Source organism: Tiliqua scincoides, chromosome 1, assembly GCF_035046505.1.
Source record: "Tiliqua scincoides isolate rTilSci1 chromosome 1, rTilSci1.hap2, whole genome shotgun sequence".
Lineage (NCBI taxonomy): Eukaryota > Metazoa > Chordata > Lepidosauria > Squamata > Scincidae > Tiliqua > Tiliqua scincoides.
The window spans coordinates 214,350,017-214,373,895 of NC_089821.1; the positions used below are offsets into that span (position 1 = coordinate 214,350,017).

The 23,879-nt window shown below is 44.0% G+C and overlaps 1 protein-coding gene and 2 pseudogenes across 3 annotated transcripts in view; all 3 read left to right on the forward strand.

Moving 5' to 3' along the window:
• The window catches only part of UST (uronyl 2-sulfotransferase), a 175,367-nt gene that overhangs the window by 55,463 nt on the left and 96,025 nt on the right, over positions 1-23,879 (forward strand). Inside the window, exon 1 of one of the 3 annotated variants that reach the window (XM_066615546.1) lies at positions 11,161-11,237. The exons of the other annotated variants lie outside the window; for them this stretch is intronic. Coding sequence (XP_066471643.1) covers positions 11,183-11,237 — 55 coding nt within the window. The 5' untranslated portion in view covers positions 11,161-11,182. Of the gene's footprint in view, positions 1-11,160; positions 11,238-23,879 lie in introns of those variants that run through there. 3 annotated transcript variants of the gene reach the window in all.
• LOC136637068 (5S ribosomal RNA) lies at positions 15,601-15,718 on the forward strand (annotated as a pseudogene).
• Positions 19,169-19,285, forward strand: LOC136637605 (5S ribosomal RNA; annotated as a pseudogene).

Sequence of the window (23,879 nt, forward strand, 5' to 3'; positions counted from 1 at the left end):
TCTCTGGCTTTGAGTAGCACCTGTCAAAGCTAACAGATGGTACTGCCAGTCAGAGTCCTCGGGTCGCATGGAGGCATCCTTTATGTGATTGAGGTCAGATTAAAGGTTGAGAGAAAGTTTTGCTCTAGTAGACTTGTGGCCTGGTAAGACATTCTCTTGTCTGTTTGGAGTTCAATAAGCTTTCACTTATTAACCCTTATTAATAAGCTAACTCTTAACCCTGTATGCTTCCTGTGAACATGCTTTGACTGAGTCAGGAAGTTTATGGCAGGACTGAACATCCCACTTCTCTTGGTGATGGGGAGCATTGGGTCAGCTTCCTGTTTTTTACCAAGCTGTTCGCTGCCATTGAATTCCTTCACTCTGAATCTTTTTGGGTCCAGGACCATGTGTTCCTCATATTCCCCTTTCTTACTCTTTAGTAGGTAGCCAGACACCATCCTAAATGTTACCAGCCTGTCTCTTTGCTTTATTTTAGCTGCATTTCAAGTCTTGAGCAGCTGTCTTTTTTTTGCTGTTAACTGTTTTGCATGTCTTTTCCCCATGGACCAGTTGTTCCTGTATCTGTTTGAGTACATGCAGTATGCAGAACAGTGACTCAGATTAACCCAACTTCTGTACAGGCCCATGAAATCCAGATTTCAAAGGTCTGTTAGAGCCATAGATTTTCAGATTCATATGTTGTTAAGTAGTACACGCTACCCTCTTTATAAGTACTTTCACTATATAGGTTTTCACTTTTCCAGATTGCACATGTTAAGACCATCCTTTTTATCCATACCAAGATTTTCAATATAATGGGGGGGGAGATCAGGTCTCTTGCAGAGGTGAGGTCTTCCTCCAATTGGGTACAGCTTAAATTTTGGATTTTTCCCCTGTAGGACAGAGGTCCAGAACCTCTCCCTTTCTTGGGTTGCTCTTGTGGGCTTTATGGGATTTGTTCTTCAGTATCCTCAGAGGACTGAGCATGGCTGGGGAAGATGTGCTGTCTGTGTGAGAAGCCCTGCCTGATGGATAGCATGTCTCCAAGCTTTCAGGACATGTTCATTACATGTTCCCTTCTACAGTGTTTCAGTTTTTGTGTTGTACTTCTTGAAATTACTGTGAATAGGAGTCCTAAAGAACCAAACAAGGTGAAAAAATCATGGGAAAAGTGGAAAAGCAGGTGACATGTAAGAGTATGTTCATAGTTTGCAACTAAAGCTTAAGGTGCTAAGCCTCATTATGTGATACTGGAATTTCTGAAACATTTTCATTGTCTGCTTTAAAACTTTATATCGATGTTGTGTAATGGCATTTCTAAATATTCTTTTTTCTGTTTTGTGTTTGTCATGCAACATGTTCCTTATTCTATTAGGCGTTTAGGGTGATTTTGGGTGAACTTGAAATGGATTTGGAACGAGTTAGAATTTTTCCCATTGAAATTAATGTAATAATTGTACCCATTGCCCAGATTTTCACTCTAAAGGCTGTTTTCTGGAACTGGTTGAGTATGTATGAAGAGGAAAAGTTGTATATGCAGATTCCTACATTTTGAAGAATATAATGTGCATAGTAGTTGTGAGGTTGATTGTGACTCATTTTGTGCATTGGTCTCTAATTTCTGGGTCACACCTATGGCATCTTCACTAATTGTCTTTGTTTTGTCTAGGTTTCTTTTTAAATTGGAAGTGACAGATATAGAAAGGGGAAAATAGTGAGAGCAGTCATAGGCAGAGGACTGAGTTGTTTCATCTTTAATAGTTCTGTAGAAGAAAATATTTTAGTGGGTGTGGCTTTCACATCCTCATGTGAAAAACTGCACCTGCCAAAATTATCTTAAAATGAGGAGACCTGTTCTCTTTTGCATCTAGTCACTCTAAGAAGGAAGGGGACAATTACTTAAATGGTAAAAAAGAGTTGAACCCTCTCACAATTTAGGATGAATGAGACACCAGACAAGCCCTTCATCTTATCTTGTTTTTCAGATTACTTCAATTTCTGGTTAGTTATTGAGTGTGTAGATGGATCAGAAGGTGAGGTACATTAAGGGAGTGTTATTCCAGGTTATTCCAGTGAGTCACGTAAGTAAGTTATTCAATGCCATATTGTAATGTGCACTAGAGAGGTTAAAAACTGAGTGTTAGCCTCTGTTGTAATGTGGAGCTGGCCTACTTACCGTAGACATTTATATATTTGAGGGACTTTCTTACAAAGGGTATGATCAGTGGTAGGGCTTCTGAGTGGTGTGTGTTAGAGGTTTATTGAAATATTCAGGCATGGCAATTACATCCTTCTGTGGTTTTGCAAACTAAACAAAAACAGGAAAGAGAAACAGAAAGAAATTGAGAGCCTGTCTAAGTAATTATAGTTTGCATTGTGAAATTTTAAGGCTGGTCTGAGCAGTCCCAAACCCCCAAAAATAAAACAAGCAGCTAAACTTGAGTGGTTCAAAATGCATCTGGTGTGTGTTTAATTTCTTGTTGTTATTCATTCATCAGTCGGCAAACAAAAGGAGCAGGTGCACATGGAAGGCATGAATGAGTTTCTTCCAAGTACTCACATTGGATTCCCATATTAAGAAACTTGTATTATAATTATTTATGACTTGTTTACAAGGCATATATTTTATCTGTGTGGATCATTAGTCTGTAGCTCCAAGTAAATATCTGAAATCCTGCTTTCCCCTCAATTACCCTCTGATTACTTCTGCCACCAAAAATAAAATAATTGGCAAAGCTTTGCAAAAAGCCTGTGAGTGACTACAGTTTATGGGGTTACCTACTTCCAGACCTCATGTAGATAATGCAAATAATTCCCTTCTTCCTATGCATAACTTAAACACATCCCAGTTTTAAGATTTATGAAAATGTTCTACTTTATAAACAGAAAGGTAGCTTTATATTCACTAGAGCTACCAGCAAATTCTATCTAATGTGTAACATTGGCCATTTGCAAGAGTTCCATTCTGGCAGAACCTTTGGGATACAGTGGAGGTGGTGGTGGAGGTGACATAGGTACACTTACCAGAATCTACAGCTGGTTCTATCTGCTTTTGGATGCCCCTTAGAAATCTCTGTGCAAGCTGCATAATTAAGCTCTCTATTCCTTCCCCACCTCCATATATAGACCCTGAATGTTGTTTTGCAATAAAACAACGTTCTGCAGTTGTTTTGTTTTGCAACTGTGGTGAATTCAATTGCCTTATTCATGGTAATGATGTTGCATAAATATGCGTGTACCATAGTGTTCAGAATTTTTGTGCAATTTGCAGCCATTATGGACCAGATGGCCTCTTTCTCACCCTGGATGATTCCTAGCTACAGCAGGGAACATCCTGCTCTCTCCAGATGATGCCATGAGGATCAGAGTAGAGAGTTGGCTTCCAGCACAACATTTGTGGTTCATGGATTTAGGTGTGGAATTATCCTGGTTTTACTACTTCTAGATTTTGCAAAGAACGTGAATTAATACAGCAAGACTTTGAATTTTTTTGTTACAAATAGCACTTTTGCAAGTACCATGTTGTTGCAAGTAGCTCTACTTCTTCAGGGGTGTCCTGGATGGCTCACTCCACAGGCTTTCCTACTCCAGAAGAGAAATTTTTCTGGTTATTGCTGCTTCCTGGGGTCTCCCCCCCCCCATCTTATTCCTCTTTTGAAGAGCACAGTCTCTTTCTACCACCCCAGGCATCTTGATTTGGATTGGCCAGGTAGAGCAGTGCTGCATAGCAACAGAAGTGCTACATATAGATATGGTTGGTTGGCAACCTTCAGTCTCAAAAGACTATGGTATAAGCCTACAGCACCCGGTATTCCCAGGCAGTCTCCCATCCAAGTACTAACCAGGCTTGAAACTGCTTAGCTTCCGATATCAGACAAGATTGGGCATGTGCAGGGTAACAGTTGTTGCTGTACATATAGATGTAGAATGATCTACAAGACCATACCACCTGTCATACTGTGAAATGTCACCAGTGATATTTGTACTAGTATTTGAAAAGCACTGTTGTTGTAAAGGTTCAAGAAAAACAAGCAGCTATAGTAGTTTCTATCCAAAATCATAGGTGTATCTGTACATCTAATACTCTCCATTCTTGAAGCATAAAAGTTATGAATTATTTAGAAATTACTCCAAAACAAATGGCATATATATAATAGAATTCTGTAAAATAGAAGGATTGATGTTTCTGACTTCAGAAAGCATATATGTATAGCGTAGTTCATTATTTAGTTTGACGCTTCCCTTCCCTGAGCTGTGGCACTTTGGGACCCTAGAGACCTAAGATGCCTTGGCACTAGTCTGTATATGAATGCACAGAGTTGCAGTGATACCCTGTTCCCCAAAGTTCAAGTTAGCTGTCTGCCAGGAACCTCCAGATATGGTGCTGTTAGATTCCACTTGCAAACATGTCAGTTTCATGAATTTAGACCAGGGAAGCCTGATCCTACTAATCCACAAGTTCCCAAATTTGCTGGGGAACCAGGAAGGAACGATGATGTGAAATGTGTCATGCCATTCACTTCCTTGTTCCAAGGCTTAGCACAAGCCTCTCAACCAGTGCTTCTCACACTGTTAGCGCCAGGGCCCACTTTTTAGAATGACAATTTGTCAGGACCCACCAGAAGTGATGTCGTGACCGAAGTGGCATCATCAAGCAGGAAAATTTTTAACAATCCTAGGCTGTAATCCTACCTACACTTTCCCAGGAGTAAGTCCCATTTACTTATCATTGTTAAAAGCCTATACAGAGTAGTCTGTTAAAAGTACAGATCTGTAACATTTCCCCAATACAGTCACATGCCATGGAAGCATCAAGTCTAATATATTAAAAATAAAGTATTGAAATGAATAGGGACCCACCTGAAATTGGCTTGCAACCCACCTAGTGGGTCCTGACCCACAGTTTGAAAAACACTGCTCTAAACAGCAGTAAGAGGGTGAGGGCGGGAGGGAGGGAGGACTTTTCACAGTGCATGGTTTTCACGCACTGCAGCTGTGTCCACTGCACTAAGCCTCCTGCCACTCCTTGGACGCTTGTGCACAGTTTCCCTGTAGGGGCGGTGGGAAGCCTGCAACACCCTGGCAAGTGCCTCTCAATGTACAAATTGGGAACCACTGTACTAATCAGTGCCCAAGTCAGGTTAAGACCAGGGATGGCTGCACAGTGGGACAAAATGTTCACACTAATACAATACAGGTTGAGTCTCATGAGCCTTCCAGAACTCACCTTGGATGGCAAAAATTGCAGTAAAGCAAATCCATTTAAAAAACAATGGCCCTTTGCTGGGTGATTTAAAAACAGCCTTGCTGACCTTTGTGATGTAAGATAGAGTCATTAAGAAGACAATCCATCCAGTCTCTCTCCAAGGGCTTAGAAAGGCTTTACTCAACCCCTCCCATCACCAATGCAAAGTGATTGTCATTCTTTCAAGTGTCAGGGGGAAGGGAGGGGTCGCCTGGAGAATGATTGATGGATTTTCAGCCTGCTGCCCCCCCCCCCGTCTCTCATTAATGAGGCTATTAAAGGACTGTTAAAACTGATTTTAAAGGGATGCATTTTTCCCCTTCTCCACAAATCACCATATTTCTTCTCATTTGCAGTGGCCATTCATGTTGAGTCAAATCTGTGTATAAAAAATCCATGTATAACAAGGTTGGACCTGTATGTAAAAATTCATACAGTGTAAAGTTTGGTTACTGAACATCCACTAAGATTAACATGTTTGAAGTGATGATGTGTACTAGCCATCTTCACATATTCTGGTGGCACTCCACACATTCATTGAATGCATGTAGGGGAGAGGGTGGAAGCTCTGCTGTTACCAAAAAGGGCTGTTATGTTTTAAGGGGAATTATTATATTACCCTTTTGGAAACCTCAGGATCGCAGGCTAGATAACAAGAGCGCGTAATGCAGAGATAATCCCTTGTAGCTTAAAGAGGAGACTGGGAGAAAGATAACTTTCAATCAACGATTATATTTTTATTACAAAAACACATAGGTAAACATAATGCACATGGAGAATTGATAAGAATAGGTTTCTAGTACTTGTGTCTGGTGTACCTAGCTTTATGGTGGTTGCATGTGCAGTGTATTTGGTGCATCCGAAGAAAGTAGAAAAGGATAGGTTGTAGGGAAGGATCTTAGGGGTGCCTGGTCTGCATAACCCAGTTGCTAACTAAGATGGGGAGAGAAGGGGAGAAATAGGTAGGATAGAAGGGAGAAGATTCCAGACGCAAGATATAGTTACCTGTCCTGGGGAGCAGATGGATAGGAGGGGAGAAGAGTCCTATGGAGGACCTGTGCCTTGGGGGGCAGCCAGAGAGAGAGACCATGTGGCCGGAGCTTTCTCTTAAAAGGGTTGTTACTGACCTGGATGCTAACCTAAAATGACCCAGATGTGGCCTCCTGGATGCGCATGCTCAGTACACACAGGGGGACACATGGAGCATGCAAGAAAAGGATGACTGGGTATCAGCCATGACTGGCCTCCTGGGGGAGGGAGGCAGTTTGCATAAGGTGCTTAAGAGTGATAAAGCTACAACAATAGAACAATAGACTTCTTCCTCCAGAGGTGCATGCTTGTTTTGCTTAACAGTGATTGGATCAGTAGGCATCTCTGCATTGCTAGAGGTTGTGCAAACTTGTGACTTCTACCAGGGCCTTGGAAAAGTGCACAGGGGGAAGGGTGTCCTGTACTCTGTGGTTTGACCTGCATGAGTTTTAGTCCATAATACATACAAAATCACAACTTGGAAGGGAAAAGGAGATTTTCACGTAACACTGCAACATGTCCCTGTGCCCATGCTCCTCACTACACAATTGTGGTTGATTCCCGCAAAGTTACTGTGATAATGCAGAGAGGTTCCTACAAGAATACACATGTTGCAGTCACATGAGAAGCTTGTGTACCTGCCACAAAGCTTGTATGCTGCCACAGTGCTGTCTCTCTTCCGTTCATTCATGTGAAAAGTTTCCCATATGCAAACCAATGTGTAATATTGAGAGACAAACATCCTTGTGTGAGTACTGCAAGAATTTTCTGGCAGTAAGATGATTAGGTTTTCAGGGAAAATAGTTTTGCCCTAATGGTATCTGACAGGTTTGGCACAGAGAAGATACAGGTGGGACCTCGATATCAACTGATTTGGTATCCACTGATTTGACTCACCACTGATACTGAGATCCACCTTTAAATGCCTTGTAACAAGAAAAAAGCACCAAAATTCAATTTCCCACCTTCATGCTGTTAAATAGTTTTAATTTCATTCTGCTGAATTCCATTATTCAACACATCTAGTGCTTGAATGCGGTATAGCGTCTATAGCAATGCATTCTGGGGCAGTAACGGGGGGGGAGCAAGAAACCTGGAAGCAGGTCTTTAAAGCTCTTTTACCACTGATTTGGTATCCCCTGATTTTTTTTTTTAAATGCACAGGAGGTTCCGAAATGGAATCCCAGTGGATAATGAGGCATGACCTGTACTTTCATTCTCCTTGTGCCAAATAATGACTGCAGGATTTTCCCAGCATTTCTGCTTCCCCCCCCCCCCCCCGCGCCACCTTTAAGAGTCAGGAATGGGTCTATGACTTTGAGGACCAGCAAAAGTCTTCTGTTAAGTGCTGGCTGTGAAGTGAGTGGAGCAAAGTTGCGTGCATTCATTTGATTTTTTTTTGGCAGGATTTTGAAGTCAATACTGTCCTCGTCCTTTGTTCATATGAGATATTTGTTAGCAGGTTAACGTGTTCTTGGCTTGCGCACTTGGAGCAGAACTATTTCTGGTGTCATCTCTTTTGTGATTGTGCATTTCAGAGCACATCTAATGTCTGTAAGCAGTTAGGTGTAATCTTTGGCAACAGGGCTCTTTGTAGATGTAAGTTTTTTCTCTTCAAGGTTTCTCCTACTCATTCTGTCTATCCAATTGCAGAAATACATATTCCTTATAGCAGGGGTGGTAATGTAAGATAAACCAAATATGTAAGATTACCAAATATGATAAACTTCAGCTTCAAGGGGAGCCTCAACAGGAGAAGGAATGGGGAACGTGATACTGCTGCAGCAAGCGCCCCTCCTCTGGGGAGAACCCGGAAGTGACATCACGTGACATCACTGCCCTGGGAGCTACGTCGGTGTGTTACGCCTCTAGTTGTTAAACTTCCTTGTAGTTTGAGTTTTTAGCAACTACTACTACTCTTTTCTTGAACAGAACTCTCCAAATTCAACTTGGGTTTCACTTTCAGTGAATCTTGATGGCAGTTTGCAATGAAATCAGCCATTTCTGCCTTGAGCTGCATGTAAGTGACTAATATTGATGAGTCCTCTTTGTCTTCATTTATTTTGTCTCATGGGGAGCTGTAATGGCTAGATTTACACTACAAAATACCAGCAAGAAATTAATGAGCCATAATCAACTTCATTTTCTGACTGGGAAATCAAGGGTGATGTTGGGCTCAAGATAGCAGAAATCCTATGAGGCCAACATCACTCTTGATTTCCCCAGTCTTTTGGCAGCATGGCATCCTGAAGTTCAGACCATCTTGAAATGTGCACCTTCAAGAAAATACAGTGTGCAATAGCTGAAGTGCAACTCCCAATTAGATCATGTCAGACTAACCAATAATAATTTTCAGACCTGAGAAAGACGATTCTTGGAGATCTCATATCCCTCCCATGACCTTCAGTATGACAGCTTCCTCGCTCAACTGTCCATAGGTTTTCCTCTCCCTCAAACTACTTAGTCCTTTCTGCCTTGTTTTCCTTTATCCCTGGAACCATCTCCTAGACCACCTGCAAAATGATTCCTCACTCACAACCATCAAGTCCCTTCTGAAACCCACTTTCCCTGTGAAGTCTTTGGCACATGCCTTATGCCCCATTCCCAACTGTATGTTTAAGTATGTGTAAGTGAAACAGTAGCATATGTTTTCCCCGACTCCATTGCCCCATCTGTTGTCATCTATGTTGTAAGCCCCTTGGGGCAGAGACCTGTGTTTGTATACTGTATTAAGCACCATGTACACAGAGTACTTTATAAATAAATGGTGGTGTCATAATTTTCTTGTCTGGCACCTTCCTTTCTTCCTCTGCTTTTGCAGAGCTCCCCCTGTGAGTCTACACAGTATTTACCCATAGAGCTACACAGATTCTGTGGGTCTACAGAATGCCATGCATTTAAGTAAAGATTTCCTAGATCATATGCCATTCATCTAGGGTGAGTAGCAGTAACCCCTAGGATAAACTCTTGAACAGCAAAGTACACCTGCTAGTGTATAATTTTTTGTCTTTCAAGCCCTGAGTAAATAATTTGCATTTTCACTGAAAATTTCAAACAGTGTTTCTTTCCATACACAGCTAAATTATTTTTTTTCATACATAGCTAAAAGTATCTAGGTTTTTTAAATATTCATAGCAATAGTGATAATTTTTTTGGATGAAACTAAGACGCCAGTCCTGTACACCAACAGTTCCCAAGTTCTCCAGGAGTTCCTGCTGGGGAGGAGCAAAGGCAGCAATGTGATCGCTGAGATTGCACTGCTGCCAGGGGTTAAGCCATTTCTGCCCAACATTGTTTATACACAACAGGGATGAAATGTTTTTGTGTGGGCCATGCAAAAATGGGTTAACTGGTTTTTTTTTCCTTACCTAAGGCAGTGCTGGCCTCCTGGGATGTCCAGGGAGCCTGTGGACCCATCTGCAGGGCTCCCTGCACCTCCAGATGTCTGAAAATACTAAGAAAGATCTTACTGGTTTTGCAGCGAAAACAGGAAGTGCTTTTTTTTTTTTTGCTTTTTTCAAAAGTTAGAGGCATGGAGAGCCCTGCAGATGGGTCCACAGGCCTCGCAGACCAGGGCCACTGAGAGGAATTTTATCAGGAGGTACAAAGTTTCTTTTGGAGCCCTTTGCAAAGGGAGAGGGGTGAAACAGAGTGGGGGAGGGTGGTGATGGGAGAGCAGAATGGGGGGGGCAAAGCAGGATGGGGAGAGGTTGGCAGCAGCTGTATAAGTCTTTGGAGCCCAGGTCTACCCACCCATGTGGGACTGGTAGCTAGATATAGTAATACAGAAAACAACAATAGTATTTATATACCGCTTTTCAACCAAAATGTTCACAAAGCGGTTTACAGAGAAAAATCAAATTATGAATGGCTCCCTGTCCCAGAAGGACTCACAATCTAAAAAGATGCAAAAGAACCCCAGCAGACAGCCACCAGAAAAGACACTGCAGGGGTGAGGTGGTCGAGTTACTCTCCCCCTGCTAAAAAGAGGAGCACCCACTTGAAAAAGTGCCTCTTACCCAGTTAGCAGGGGTTACCAAACACACTCCTAAGTCTCTCTAAAATCTTTTAAACATAGAAAATTAGCATCAAAGTATTTAGGCTCCCACTAGAATGGAAAGTGTCCTGTGCATACCAAAACTTGCTTCTGCAGCAGCTGTAGTCTTGCAGCTGTGTCCCTGATAGGCAGATCCATAAGCCAAAGAGCTACTGTAACAGTCCAGTTTCCTCCTAGATTTGACACTGTGTTAAGGAGTGTCATGTATGCATTCCTTGACCCAGCATATATGGCTTGTCCATAGCTGCAGCTGCACACTTGTGGTAGTGTCCCCACCATCCTGTTCAGGCAACAAGTCTGAGTAGTTAGGGAAATACAAGATCCCAAGAAATTTCTAGGCTCCTTCCTTTGGCTCTTGGGTCCCCTTTTTGACCCTGGGCCTGGGAGCAAATTACCCCTTTACCCCCCTCTCCTGGGCCCTGTCCCAGACCACCCCCCCCCCCCAGGAGGCCAGCACTGCCACAGGTAAGGAAAAAAACTCTTTAACCTTTGCTGCTCAGCTATCATGTTGCTGCCTCCCCCCTGCCCCTTAATTGCAATGCAATGGAATGCCCTTTTTCTTTTCCCCCCTTTGGGAGAGACACATCTTGAGTCAGGAGCATGACTCAATGTATCCAGATGATTCAATCTGCCCTTCCCTTGCAGTTTTCATGCTCCCTAAAGTCCAAAATGTGGCTTATTGCCATGTGGAGAGGCATGTCAGTTTTCTTATCTTCATGCTTTCTGTTGTTGTTATTATTAGGCTTTGCTCTCAGTGGTCTGGATAACATGCAGGAACACTGGGAAATGCCCTGGACAAAAACAAGTTGTCAAAGGAATAGTTTTAATTATAAGTGATCCAAGTTTACCAGCTAATCCTATCCTCTTCCATGGAGGTGTGCACTGTGTGCTTACGGGCTGACACAGTCAGGAGGCCTAGGACAGGTAAGGGCAAAATACTTTCTTTTACATCCACCTAGGCCCTTGATGGCCTGTGGCTCTCCTTTGACCTATGCCTGCATAAGTCCAAGGAAAGCTGGGAGCAAAGCACACCAAAAAATGGGGCATCTGCCACAAGCTAAACCCCTCCCCTGACACACACACCCCAGTTTCTCTCTGAAATGCCCCATTATTCCTCTTCCCTACCCACTGCCCCCTCCTGCCATTCATGCTGCAACTGCAGTGCCATTTGAGAAGGCCTTCTGCTGATGGAATGCCAGTTCTGTCAGTGGAATGTGTCCACAGGATTGGGCTTTTGGGACCCAAACCGAAGTGGGCCGAGCGCTGGGGCTGAACTCCAGCGCTGTGTCACAAATGTGCCATAAGGTACGTCTGTGGTGCCCAGAGAGGAGGAGGGGCTGCTGGCACTGGGCCACCACCGGTTGGTACAGCCTCAGCACTGCATGGAGGGTTGGCCAGCACTCCTGCAACACCAGCCGGCAGTATTTTGGGGACAGGGGGAGGAATGGAGTGGGTAGAATAGGATGGGGTAGGGGAAGGAACTTTGGGAGGGAGGTGGGACCGGCAGAGCTCTGCTTCGCCATATCCTGTCTTCTGTGTTGGACTCCAAATCCTGACACAGAGGCTTTCAAGTCTGCATGACAAAATAGCTGATGCAGACTTGAGAAGCCCTATTGTGGGGCCTAGGGCTTTCCCTTGCAAGAGGGGACAAAAGTGCCCTTCCTTGGAGGAGACTTCTTGTGGCCTTGGCAGTGCTGCTGAATGCAGCAGTAGCCATTTTGGTGCCACTGCAGCCGGTGGAGCCTGCAGGGATAGGATTGGGCTGTCCTTTTGTTACATTTCATAGTCATATACATTATTTTTGATTTGGTTGTAACTTGGTTTTGTTTTGTTTTGAAAATTATGTTTTGACTTGTTTTGAAAATAATGTTTTAAAAATAATGCATGCAATTAATTTACAAAAGCACAGTTTCTACTGTACAATGCAGTATGACAGTGATTTTTAACATTTGTGAAATTGTTTAATATTTCAACTTGTGCACCTCAGGTTGATCCTTAACAGATCTCTGCTCCTCCTAATGCCTGTGGTATTCTTCAGGGCTCTATTTCCCCCCCATATTATTCAACATCTATGCAAAACCATTCATAGAGGTCATGAGGGGGTGGGTGTCACCAGTATGCAATGTTACCTACCTCTCTATGCATTCCATCTAATACTGAGAGACTGTAGAAGTCATAAACCACTGTCTGGTGTTGGTGAAGGGCTGGATGAGGGTTCAAGTTGAACTTAAATCTGGATAAAAGAGAGGTCAATAGACTTGTTACTCAAGTGATAGATTGTCAACCTGTTGCTAAAAGGTCTACAGTTTTACGGTGCTCAGTATTAGAGCAGTGGCTCCTAAACTTTTTAGCATAGGGATCCACCTAAAAAAAGTTTCACTTTACCAGCTGCTCAAGCCTCTGTAGCTATAAAAGCGATTGGGCAGCAGTGCTCCTCCCAAGTAGCAGGTTGTTTAACCCATGATGCACATAACTAGTGGTTCTCAAACTTTTAGCACTGGGACCCACTTTTTAGAATGTGAATCTGTTGGGACCCATTGGAAGTGATGTCATGACTGGAGAGTGACTACTGAAAGCAATCCTTGAAATTTTAGTAATAAAATAACTAGGTATTTATATACCGCCTTTCTGGTCATCGGATTACTCCTCTGACTTTATTCAAGGCAGTTTACATAGGCAGGCGTTTCTAAATCCCTCAAGGGGATTTTTACAATTGTAGAGGTTCTCTCTTTCAAGAACCAACAACGTTTCAGAATGGATCTTCCTGGTTTGGTCTCACTTCTGGCCTCCAGTTCTCCCACGCAGGCTGACAAGCAGCTCCATCTCTCACATGGAGGGCAGCCAAGACGCTTCTTGCTCACACCAAGAGCAGGTGGAATCACTCAGCTCAGCTTGTCAGCTGCTTCAAGGCCTCGCCATTCTCAGTTGTTCAGGGAGCTGCCGGTGTCCTCAAACTGGTGACCTTCTGATGTTATCTTTGGGCTAACGGAGGCTCTACCCTCTAGACCAGACCCCCTGCCCTTTTTAACAGGGTTTCCAGAAATTTCCAATATTATATCGTTTGGAAAAAATCTCCAGACATAGTTTGAGACATAGTTGAGTCGGCAACCTTATCCACAGCTGTGCACATGTTACATAACCAAATTGATGAAAGGCCTTAAATCTCATCTAAAATGTTGGATTGTGGCAGTTTTGGTAATGTTATTTCATAGCTGTGTTTTAACAGATGCTGAACAGTAACATTTTTTGTGAATTAACAGAGCGTTGGCATCTAGTTGTAAGGCTTAGAGTTGCATTTTCAATTTTTGCTCCTAGGATGATTGTCAACAGCAGGAAGCAGAGAGTTGGATCCATGCGTATGACAAATATTTGGCAAATTGAGTGTTCTTATAAAAACCACCTTACAGATTACTTTGAAGAAATACTCATTAAATTCATGTGAATTTCCTATGCAGGGCCAAAACCTGCGGTCTAAACAAAATAGAAGCAAAGATTTTAGATGGCTTGATGCCACAGCAAAAATATTTGGGGGAACTATTGAGTGATATGGGCAAGCTTTCTATAGCAGGGATCAGCACATTCCTTCTCATTTGCAGTGGCCTTTGTGTTGAGTCAAATCCGTGTATAAAAAATTAGTGTGTAACAAAGGTTGAACCTGTATTACTTTTTAACCTCACCTAGTTCTTTTTCTGATGTCCTAAGTGATAAGAATATTTTGTACCACGTATATGATGTTTACAAAAAAAGATTTTCTACATGATTATTGCTGCCAGCAGCATATCCTGAGGGTCTGTGTGTGTTGCGGCTCCCCAGTTAGTTTAAAATAGAATCTGTGCTAGCAGATTAACTGGAATTAGATTGTGTAACCCTGATCTAGTAGCACTTGGGTGCACAGCTCTGGGATGTAGATGAAGTTCCTGTGTGAGCAGGGTTTTCCCCATGCAGTCCAGTGCTGCGTTGAAATCATTTGTCCTGTTTACATTCTTACAAGTGGAGAGTTTCAGAAAAATATTCAAGGATTTAAGCAGCAATCATTTCTCTCACCCATTTCTGCCAGCTGGAAGCAAGTGCACATACTGAGGTGTAGAAGTTGTATTAAAAGACTATGAATAAGTTTTAAAATAAAATTCCACCTCTTTTTTTGCTGATGAGAGGCTTGAGAAGCCCTGCTCTCTAATATCCAATGTAGAAGGATCCCCCCCCCCACGTTCTCCGCTGCATCTCCATGGAAATATGTGTAAGGTCACTTTCAATTTAAAATAATAAATACATCAAGATACCAAAGAGCAGCAACTAGAATGACTAACAGGTTTTTTTTAAAGCTTCTAATACAAGCATATACTGAAAGCATGGTGCCAGAATTCAGCAAGGATCTAGGAATTAAGAAACAGGTTAAGCACTAAAAGGTACTAGTGAGAGGCTAGAGCTGAAAGCTAACAGAGCATCCCTGATGCAGTGGTTCCCAAACTTTTTCAGCTGGTGGCTGCCTTGACCTACTGGGCCATTGGCCATGGCTCCCCATTAGGGCTACAATCCTATACATTGTATAGGGCGGCAATTTTTTTGGTGAAGATTCTATGGCTCCCCAGGAAGCCACCGCTTGCAGTTTGGAAATCACTGACTTTCAGCTCAATCCTATTGCTCCTTTGGTACAGCAGCGTTAAAATGGCTATCACTGTATCCAGCAGAACAGCCGAGGCCACCAGAGATCACCTCAGGGGAAGTGGACTTTTGTCCCCTTTCCCCAGGGAAAGCCCCAGGTGCTGCAATGAGGCTTCTCAAGTCTGCGCCAGCTATTTTTCCCTGCCCTGTTCTGCCCATTCCCCGCCTCCCCTCTCCCTGAAAGTACTCACTGCTGACCGGCACTGCAGGAGTGCTGGCTGGCCCTCCCCACACCGCTCAAGCTCGGCACCAACTCCTGCTAGTCCAGTGCCAGCAGCCCCTCTCCAGGTGCTATGGATGTTCCTTTCAGCATGTTTGCGGCACCCAGAGCTGGTGCTAGAGCTCTGCACCGGTGGTAGAACTGGATAGGATTGGGCCCTTAGGGCGCAATCCTAACCCCTTAAGTCAGTGCTTTCCAGCACTGACATAGCGGTTCCAATGGGACATGTGCTGCATCCTGCAGTTGGGTGTCACTCATGGAGGCCTCCTCAAAGTAAGGGAATGTTTGTTCCCTTACCTTGGAGCTTCATTGCCCTTATGTCAGTGCTGGAAAGCACTGACATAAGGGGTTAGGATTGAACCCTTAGTGGAATAAGAAACATTCGCCTTGTGGAAAGAGTCCTAAATCTGAAGCATGTTACCCTGCACATGCCTGATCTTGTCTGATCTCGGAAGCTAAGCAGGGTCAGGCCTGGTTAGTACTTGGATGGGAGACCGCCTGGGAATACCGGGTGCTGTAGGCTTATACCAGAGTCTTTCGAGACTGAAGGTTGCCAACCATCACAGAGTAGGCATTTCCCTAAATGTCTACAGTTCTATCCTCAGATCTGGGATCTGAAATACCCAGAACTATTTGTACACATGCGCAAGCCTGTGTATGTTCTGAATTAGGGTATAGATAATAAAATTTAGGTATCTTTAACCCATTTCTGCCCAGCCCACAGGTGTGCACATTTGATCCCTGTTGTGTACATGCAGCATTGCAGAAATGGCTTAAGCTAATTGTAATTCTCCATTTTACTTTTTATCTTCCTTGGATTTTTATAATGTATGATTACTACTATTTCTTCCTTCTACTTATTTTATTTTCCCCTTCTTCCTTATTCCATTTGGTGTGGCAAATTGATGAGCTAAGTGTCATCCCTGAGGAACGTGAGTTTGGCACAAGGGCCAATACACTCACCCATATGTATTATGCTCTTTTTCTATGCGGAGCGTCTTGGTTGCCTGTAACCTGCTTACACTTTAGACATGAGATGAAAGATACTTCATCTCATGAAAACTACTGTATTAAATAAACATAATGAAGCTAAGTTGCTCTTTTCGTTTGCGTATGTGAAGCATACATGTCAGAAGTGTGTTTTTTTAAATATATTATTACTTTCGGTACCCAATCAACAAAATATTGATGTGCTTATTTACTTCAGTATCTCTGCTCACTGATAAAGGTTTCTTGTTTTAGTACAGAGTAGGAAAGAATACTTGTCTTGAGATGAACAGAACTCTAGGAACATTCTTTTTACATCAATAGCGGTATTCTGCTGGCTGTCTTAATTACGGAGAGGGTTGCTTCTTCATACAGACTTGTCATTGTTAATGAAAACTGGTGTGTGCTAACAGCTGGATCATAGGAAAACTTAGTCTTTGGCTAATGCTGGAAAGAGTAGCTATTTGCATAAATTTTCCTGACAGTCAGGACAGTGGTGGCTTTAAAAAAATGCTAATCCTTTCCCATTAGACATGTCTGTGGATATTGAAAAGCAGACAACAAACTTTATATTCCTTTAAAAAAATGCATAGCAAAAATGTGCACTCTATATACATATCAGTTTGCATCCAGATTAATGCCTCTATCAATGAAAAGTGACATTGGAATTCAAAGGTAACAATGGAAGATGGCAATGGAACATTCTGTCAATGTTCTCCTTCTGTTCCACTAGTGCAGGGGTGCCCAAACCCTGTCCCGGGGGCCATTTACAGCCCTTAAGGATCCCCAATCCGGCCCGCAGGGAGCCCCCACTCTCCAGTGAGCTTCTGGCGCTCCAGAAATGTACTGGAGCCAGTGCTGGTCAGACGCAACTGCTCTCAGAATGAGGGCGCCCTCTTTGGCTTGCTGCTGGCCAAGGACTCCCTTCATTGCTTGCTGTTTCATGTCTGTGAAGCAGCAGTGGCAGTAAAGGAAAGGCCAGCCTTGCTTTGTGCAAGGACTTTTATAGGCCTTGAGCTGTTGTGAGACATTCATTCATTCATATAAGTTCCATCTCTAATATATTCATTTATGTAGATTTATTCAAATTTTAAATGTAAATTAATTCTTTTCCCCCGGCCCCTGCCACAGTGTCAGAGAGATGATGTGGCCCTCCTGCCGAAAGGTTTGGACACCGCTGCACTAGTGCAATGAATCCAGACCTTTTGAAAACTTGCCACCATCTGAAATTGCCTCCCTTGTAGAGTAAAAGTTAATTTTCAGCTCATCCATAATTATGAATGAGAGAGAGAACTTTGGGGAAATGGGCAAATATGCCTGTATGTCCAATGAGGTTTCTGCCCTCCTCCCTTAATCAATCAGTTGTTCTATGCTGCATTACCTTTTTTTTTTTTCTTTCTTAAAATCTAGTATTCAGCAGTTGCTGGTGCATGCCATTTCTACATATGCATATAGAATAACTTAAGAGTGTTTCTCCTATTTTGGCTGTGTTCATTCCTGGCTTCTGCCTGCCATGTCATTGCCCAAATTTTGTATGCAGTCTGTGACCCGAGAGTAGGAAGTGTATCTCTCTTTGACCTTCTTTCCCTCGCCCATCCATCTAGTTCTGATATCCCTAGAAACCTGAATTATTTACACATTAATTAAAAACACTGTGATTTTTAAACTTGAACTTCTTGCCAGTCTTAAACCACATCTTTCTTGCTAATTTTCCATTTATATTAAAGTCAGCACTATCTAATCTACCTTCTAGGAACACAGCTTCTATTTATTTTGATTTTTCATTTGCCCTTTCACCTACTCTAAAATTTAATCCTCCAGCAAGAATGTTTGTGTCTTCCTTTACAACCTTGCTAAGATATTTTCCTTTTTCTCAAATTTACTACTGCCAAAACTCTACTCTTGCTCATATCAGCGCTTGCCTTTATTACTTTGTTTTCCTATTTGCTACTTACCTTTATTCTGTGTAAATCTTATAGTTTTCAGTGCTGTGTTGATTTGCAGACCAAATTAGCTGTGACATGGGGGTTCCATAACTGTATTGCTTGGCAGTATCTTTTTTTGTTTAAAACCAATTGCAGGGGAAAGCCAGGTAGAATGCTACTACAGTTTTGGGAGGACAATGATGACAGGATGATTAAATTCCATTGTTCCATTTCTGTGACCAAGATAGGCCTCCCTTGAACCTATCATAAGCAGTGTCAGACCTACGGTTTTGGACGATGGATCTAATACCCCAGGCGCAGGCCCTTAGGACTCCGCAGAAGCCTCTGTGAGGCTCCCAACAGGGTCGGAAACTGTGTTTCCATTTTTCAAGAAGCACACTTTGGGGAAGCCTTGGGAAGCTTCCTTGATTTAGCCTGCAGTTACGTGAGGCTCCGTGAGCTTCGGGTGAGTGGGGCTGGTGGGGGTGGATTTGCACGTGCAGGGACAGCAGCATCTTACGGGGGCCACCATCTCAAACCTTTGCCCCGGGGTGTGAGGCTGAGGAGGTCCACCACTGACCATAAGAAGAGCCCTGCTGGATCAGGCAAAAGACTCATATGTACCAGCATTCTGTATCCCACAGTGGCCCACAAACCGCCTTGGTATACCACAGAACTATTATGGAATCCCCAGTACAAGCTGTTTAAAATGTTGGTTAACTTACATCCCAATCCTGTGTGTGTGTTCTCAGAAATGAATCAATTGGGCTTACTCCCAGGTAAGTGTGGATAGGATTGCAGCCTTATAGCCCAATCCTGTCTGTGGGAGGGGAGTCTCAGAGGTTTCCTCTGGATAAGGGAAAATTTGCTCTCTTGCCCAGGGTGAGCCTCTTTTTCCCAAATAAGTCCACGTGGACCTGCACCAGCAATTTTGCCTGAGAAATCAGGTCAAGGCAAGGAACGTGGTCAGAATATCATTGGCGCTGCTGCTGCTGTTACCACTGCCACTGATGCCCCCCCCCCAGTCTCTGCCCTGTTCCTCCCTTCCCCTGTGCTGACTTGACAGCAACTGTTACCCTGCACATGCCTGATCTTGTCTGATCTCGGAAGCTAAGCAGGGTCAGGTCTGATTAGTACTTGGATGGGAGACCGCCTGGGAATACCAGGTGCTGTAGGCTTATACCATAGTCTTTCGAGACTGAAGGTTGCCAACCTGCGCTGACTTACTGACATTGGGTCTTTTCCTGGGTCCATTGTCATGTGGCCACATTCAGGGAAAGCTCAGCTGTACTCCATGGCATGTCACCTTTTGCAACAGCTGTAGAGCACACTGTGCTGCCAGAATGCCAATTCGGGTGGTGCAGTGTGCCCATAGGATAGCAAGTGATCCTACTTAAATCTTTCCCTTTAAAATAGTGTGTTTGCTCAGTAATCCTTTTATGTGTATTTTAAAAAAAGATTTATAACTAATATCCAGAATTTACAACAGTGCTAGTATGAATAATGACTGATCCTTACAAACATCATATCAGCCCTATTTGAAGAATTTTTTAAATTTTAATTTAGAATGGCATTCTTTATATGCAGTCTTGAAAGCCTGGATTCTACTGGAGAGAGAAAAAGAGCCCACTAGCCTAAATAACAAAAAATTCTGAAAGAATTAGTCACACAAGGACAAGTGCTTAGTATGAAACTGGAATGGAATGAAGAGCTTTTACTTTCACATCAATAATAGCTAATGGTTTTGAAGATGAGCCATGGCCTGGAAAAGAACTGTATTGCTAAACTGAATTGGTTTTAAAGTTCAATTAAAAATTATCAAGGCCGGGTAGAAACCTTGAAAATCTCATCTGTATTAATTTACAGGAAGGTTTATATGACTTGCCTCCTCAAATATTGTGAATGAGATGGGCAAAAATAAAACCCGACACGCACTCTTGGCTAAATGTGCGCTTTCAGTTACCAAAGGTTTCAGAATGTGGAAGACCAGCAGTTGCTGAGGATCACTCCCTTTTTTGTACACATGCACTCACTGTAACCAAAAGTTGGACCTCTCTTAGGCCCAGAACAAGTAGGCAAAAACCCACATGGAAATCAGCATTTCCCATAGATGTAATGCACATTTAGGGTGCAATCCAAAGGGCGCCTTATGCTGGCCCAAGTCCCTTGGGCCGGCATAAGAGGGTTGCAAACGTGCCGTAAAGCATGTTTGCGCCTCCTCACGGGGAAGCCAGGCCGGCGCTCTGAGCAGCGCTGATCTGCAGAGGCTGGCATAAGCCTCCGCCATGGCTTCCCCACAGCTGCTTGTGTCGGCACGCTCGCGCCGGCACAAATGGCAAAGGTAGGCAAGGGGGGGCGGGGAGGACGAGGGAAAGAGGCGTTTCTGGGCGGGGGGAGGGTGGGCGATGGGCAGCCCTGGGGGTGGGTGCGCGGGGAGCCAGAGGTGGGGCTGGGACCCAGCAGTTATGCCAGATCCCAACCCCCGTCCCTGTGAAGAACGGAGTGGCTTCAAGCCGCTCTGCTCTCCTCGGACTTGTGCTACCTCCAGAGGTGACACAGGTCCAAGGAGACCCATTGGGGCCAGCAGCCCTTACCCCAGGGTAAGGGGAAGAGTTTCTCCTTGCCTCTGGCTGAGACCGCTGCTGCCCACAAACCTGCGTTGGATGCAGCTCAAGCTTCCTGGCTTGCCTGTTCCAGCGTGGGTTTGGATTGCGCCCTTAGTGGATTTCCTTATATGTAGTTTCCATGAAACTACATGGATTTCCTTATATGTGAGGGTTTTTTCCCCTATGGAATAAACCAAGTACCCTTTCCACTTCTTAATCCCTGCGTTTGGAATCAACCACATGAGTTTTGACCATATGGTTGGAAACTTGCATGGTTGTCCAGTATTTGTGAGCTTTGAGTCCTCAGAGGAAGTGAGATGGCATCCTAGCCTGTCTGCCAGGGAGGGGCAAAGAAGCTGGAGCTTATCTTCTCATGGCTTTCTCATGCTTTTAAACTCCTACCACTTTCACAAGGCGAGTGCTGCTGGGACACATGCAGACAGGAAGACAGCAGTAAGATTATTGACAGTGCTGGAGGAGGGACTAGTGTAGCTTTTTCGGCAGACAAACCTTCAGATTGGAATAAATGTAAGATTACAAATCCCTTGTGTATTAATGCTCATAGATATAAGAACATAAGAACAGCCCCACTGGATCAGGCCATAGGCCCATCTAGTCCAGCTTCCTGTATCTCACAGCGGCCCACCAAATGCCCCAGGGAGCACACCAGATAACAAGAGACCTCATCCTGGTGCCCTCCCCTACATCTGGCATTCTGACTTAGCCCATTTCAAAAATCAGGAGGTTGCACATACACATCATGGCTTGTAACCCGTAATGGATTTTTCCTCCAGAAACTTGTCCAATCCCCTTTTAAAGGCATCCAGGCCAGACGCCATCACCACATCCTGTGGCAAGGAGTTCCACAGACCAACCACATGCTGAGTAAAGAAATATTTTCCTTTGTCTGTCCTAACTCTCCCAACACTCAGTTTTAGTGGATGTCCCCTGGTTCTGGTATTATGTGAGAGTGTAAAGAGCATCTCCCTATCCACTCTGTCCATCCCCTGCATAATTTTGTATGTCTCAATCATGTCCCCCCTCAGGCGTCTCTTTTCTAGGCTGAAGAGGCCCAAACGCCGTAGCCTTTGCCCCAGCCCCGTAATCATCTTAGTCACTCTCTTTTGCACCTTTTCCATTTCCACTATCTCTTTTTTGAGATGCGGCGACCAGAACTGGACACAATACTCCAGGTGTGGCCTTACCATCGATTTGTACAACGGCATTATAATACTAGCCGTTTTGTTCTCAATACCCTTCCTAATGATCCCAAGCATAGAACAGGTCTTCTTCACTGCCGCCGCACATTGGGTCGACACTTTCATCGACCTGTCCACCACCACCCCAAGATCTCTCTCCTGATCTGTCACAGACAGCTCAGAACCCATCAGCCTATATCTAAAGTTTTGATTTTTTGCCCCAATGTGCATGACTTTACACTTACTGACATTGAAGCGCATCTGCCATTTTGCTGCCCATTCTGTCAGTCTGGAGAGATCCTTCTGGAGCTCCTCACAATCACTTCTGGTCTTCACCACTTGGAAAAGTTTGGTGTCGTCTGCAAACGTAGCCACCTCACTGCTCAACCCTGTCTCCAGGTCATTTATGAAGAGGTTGAAAAGCACCGGTCCCAGGACAGATCCTTGGGGCACACCGTTTTTCACCTCTCTCCATTGTGAAAATTGCCCATTGACACCCACTCTCTGCTTCCTGGCCTCCAACCAGTTCTCAAACCATGAGAGGACCTGTCCTCTAATTCCCTGACTGTGGAGTTTTTTCAGTAGCCTTTGGTGAGGGACCGTGTCAAACGCCTTCTGAAAGTCCAGATATATAATGTCCACGGGTTCTCCCGCATCCACATGCCTGTTGACCTTTTCAAAGAATTCTATATGGTTTGTGAGGCAAGACTTACCCTTACAGAAGCCATGCTGACTCTCCCTCAGCAAGGCCTGTTCATCTATGTGTTTTGAGATCCTATCTTTGATGAGACATTCCACCATCTTACCCGGTATGGATGTTAGGCTGATCGGCCTATAGTTTCCCGGGTCCCCCCTCTTTCCCTTTTTAAAGATAGGCGTGACATTTGCTATCCTCCAATCTTCTGGCACTGTGGCCGTTTTGAGGGACCTTAGTCAAGGTCCCTCATACCTTAGTCAAGAGATCTGCAACTTCATTCTTCAGTTCCTTAATAACTCTTGGGTGGATGCCATCAGGGCCCGGTGACTTATTGATCTTTAATTTATCAATGAGGTCTGAAACATCTTCTCTTTTAACCTCTATCTGACTTAATTCCTCGGTCAGAAGGGGCCGTTCGGGCAGCGGTATCTGCCCGAGGTCTTCTGCCGTGAAGACAGATGCAAAGAACTCATTTAATTTCTCTGCCATCTCTAAGTCTCCTTTTATCTCCCCTTTCCCTCCCTCACCATCCAGAGGGCCTACCGCTTCTCTGGCGGGTTTCCTGCTTCTAACATATTTGAAGAAGCTTTTATTATTCCCCTTAAGGTTGCTGGCCATGCGTTCCTCATAGTCTCGCTTGACCTCCCGTATCACCTTCTTACATTTCTTTTGCCATAGTTTATGTTCCTTTTTATTCTCCTCATTAGGGCAAGACTTCCATTTACGGAAGGAAGCTTCCTTGCCCTTCACAGCCTCTCTAACTTGGCTGGTTAGCCATGCGGGCACTCTCCTGGATTTAGTGGAACCCTTCTTTCTTTGCGGTATACACCTCTGCTGGGTCTCTATTACTGTTGTTTTAAGCAGCCTCCATGCGCTCTGGAGAGATTGGACTCTTTTTACCCTCCCTTTCAACCTCCTTCTAACCAGCCTCCTCATTTGAGGGAAGTCTGCCCGTCCGTACTCAAGGGTTTTTGTTAGAGATTTGCCTGGTATTCTTCCCCCAACGAGCATGTCAAAACGGATCACAGCATGATCACTGTTCCCCAATGGCTCAGTAACGTTTACATCTCTAACCAGGTCCTGCATGCCACACAAAATTAAATCCAGAGTCACCTGTCCTCTGGTGGGCTCCGTGACTAGCTGCTCTAAGCCACAGTCATTTAGCACGTCAAGAAATCCGGTTTCCTTATCGTGACCAGAACACAAATTGACCCAGTCAATATGAGGATAATTGAAGTCCCCCATGATTACAACCCTGTCCCTCCTTGTC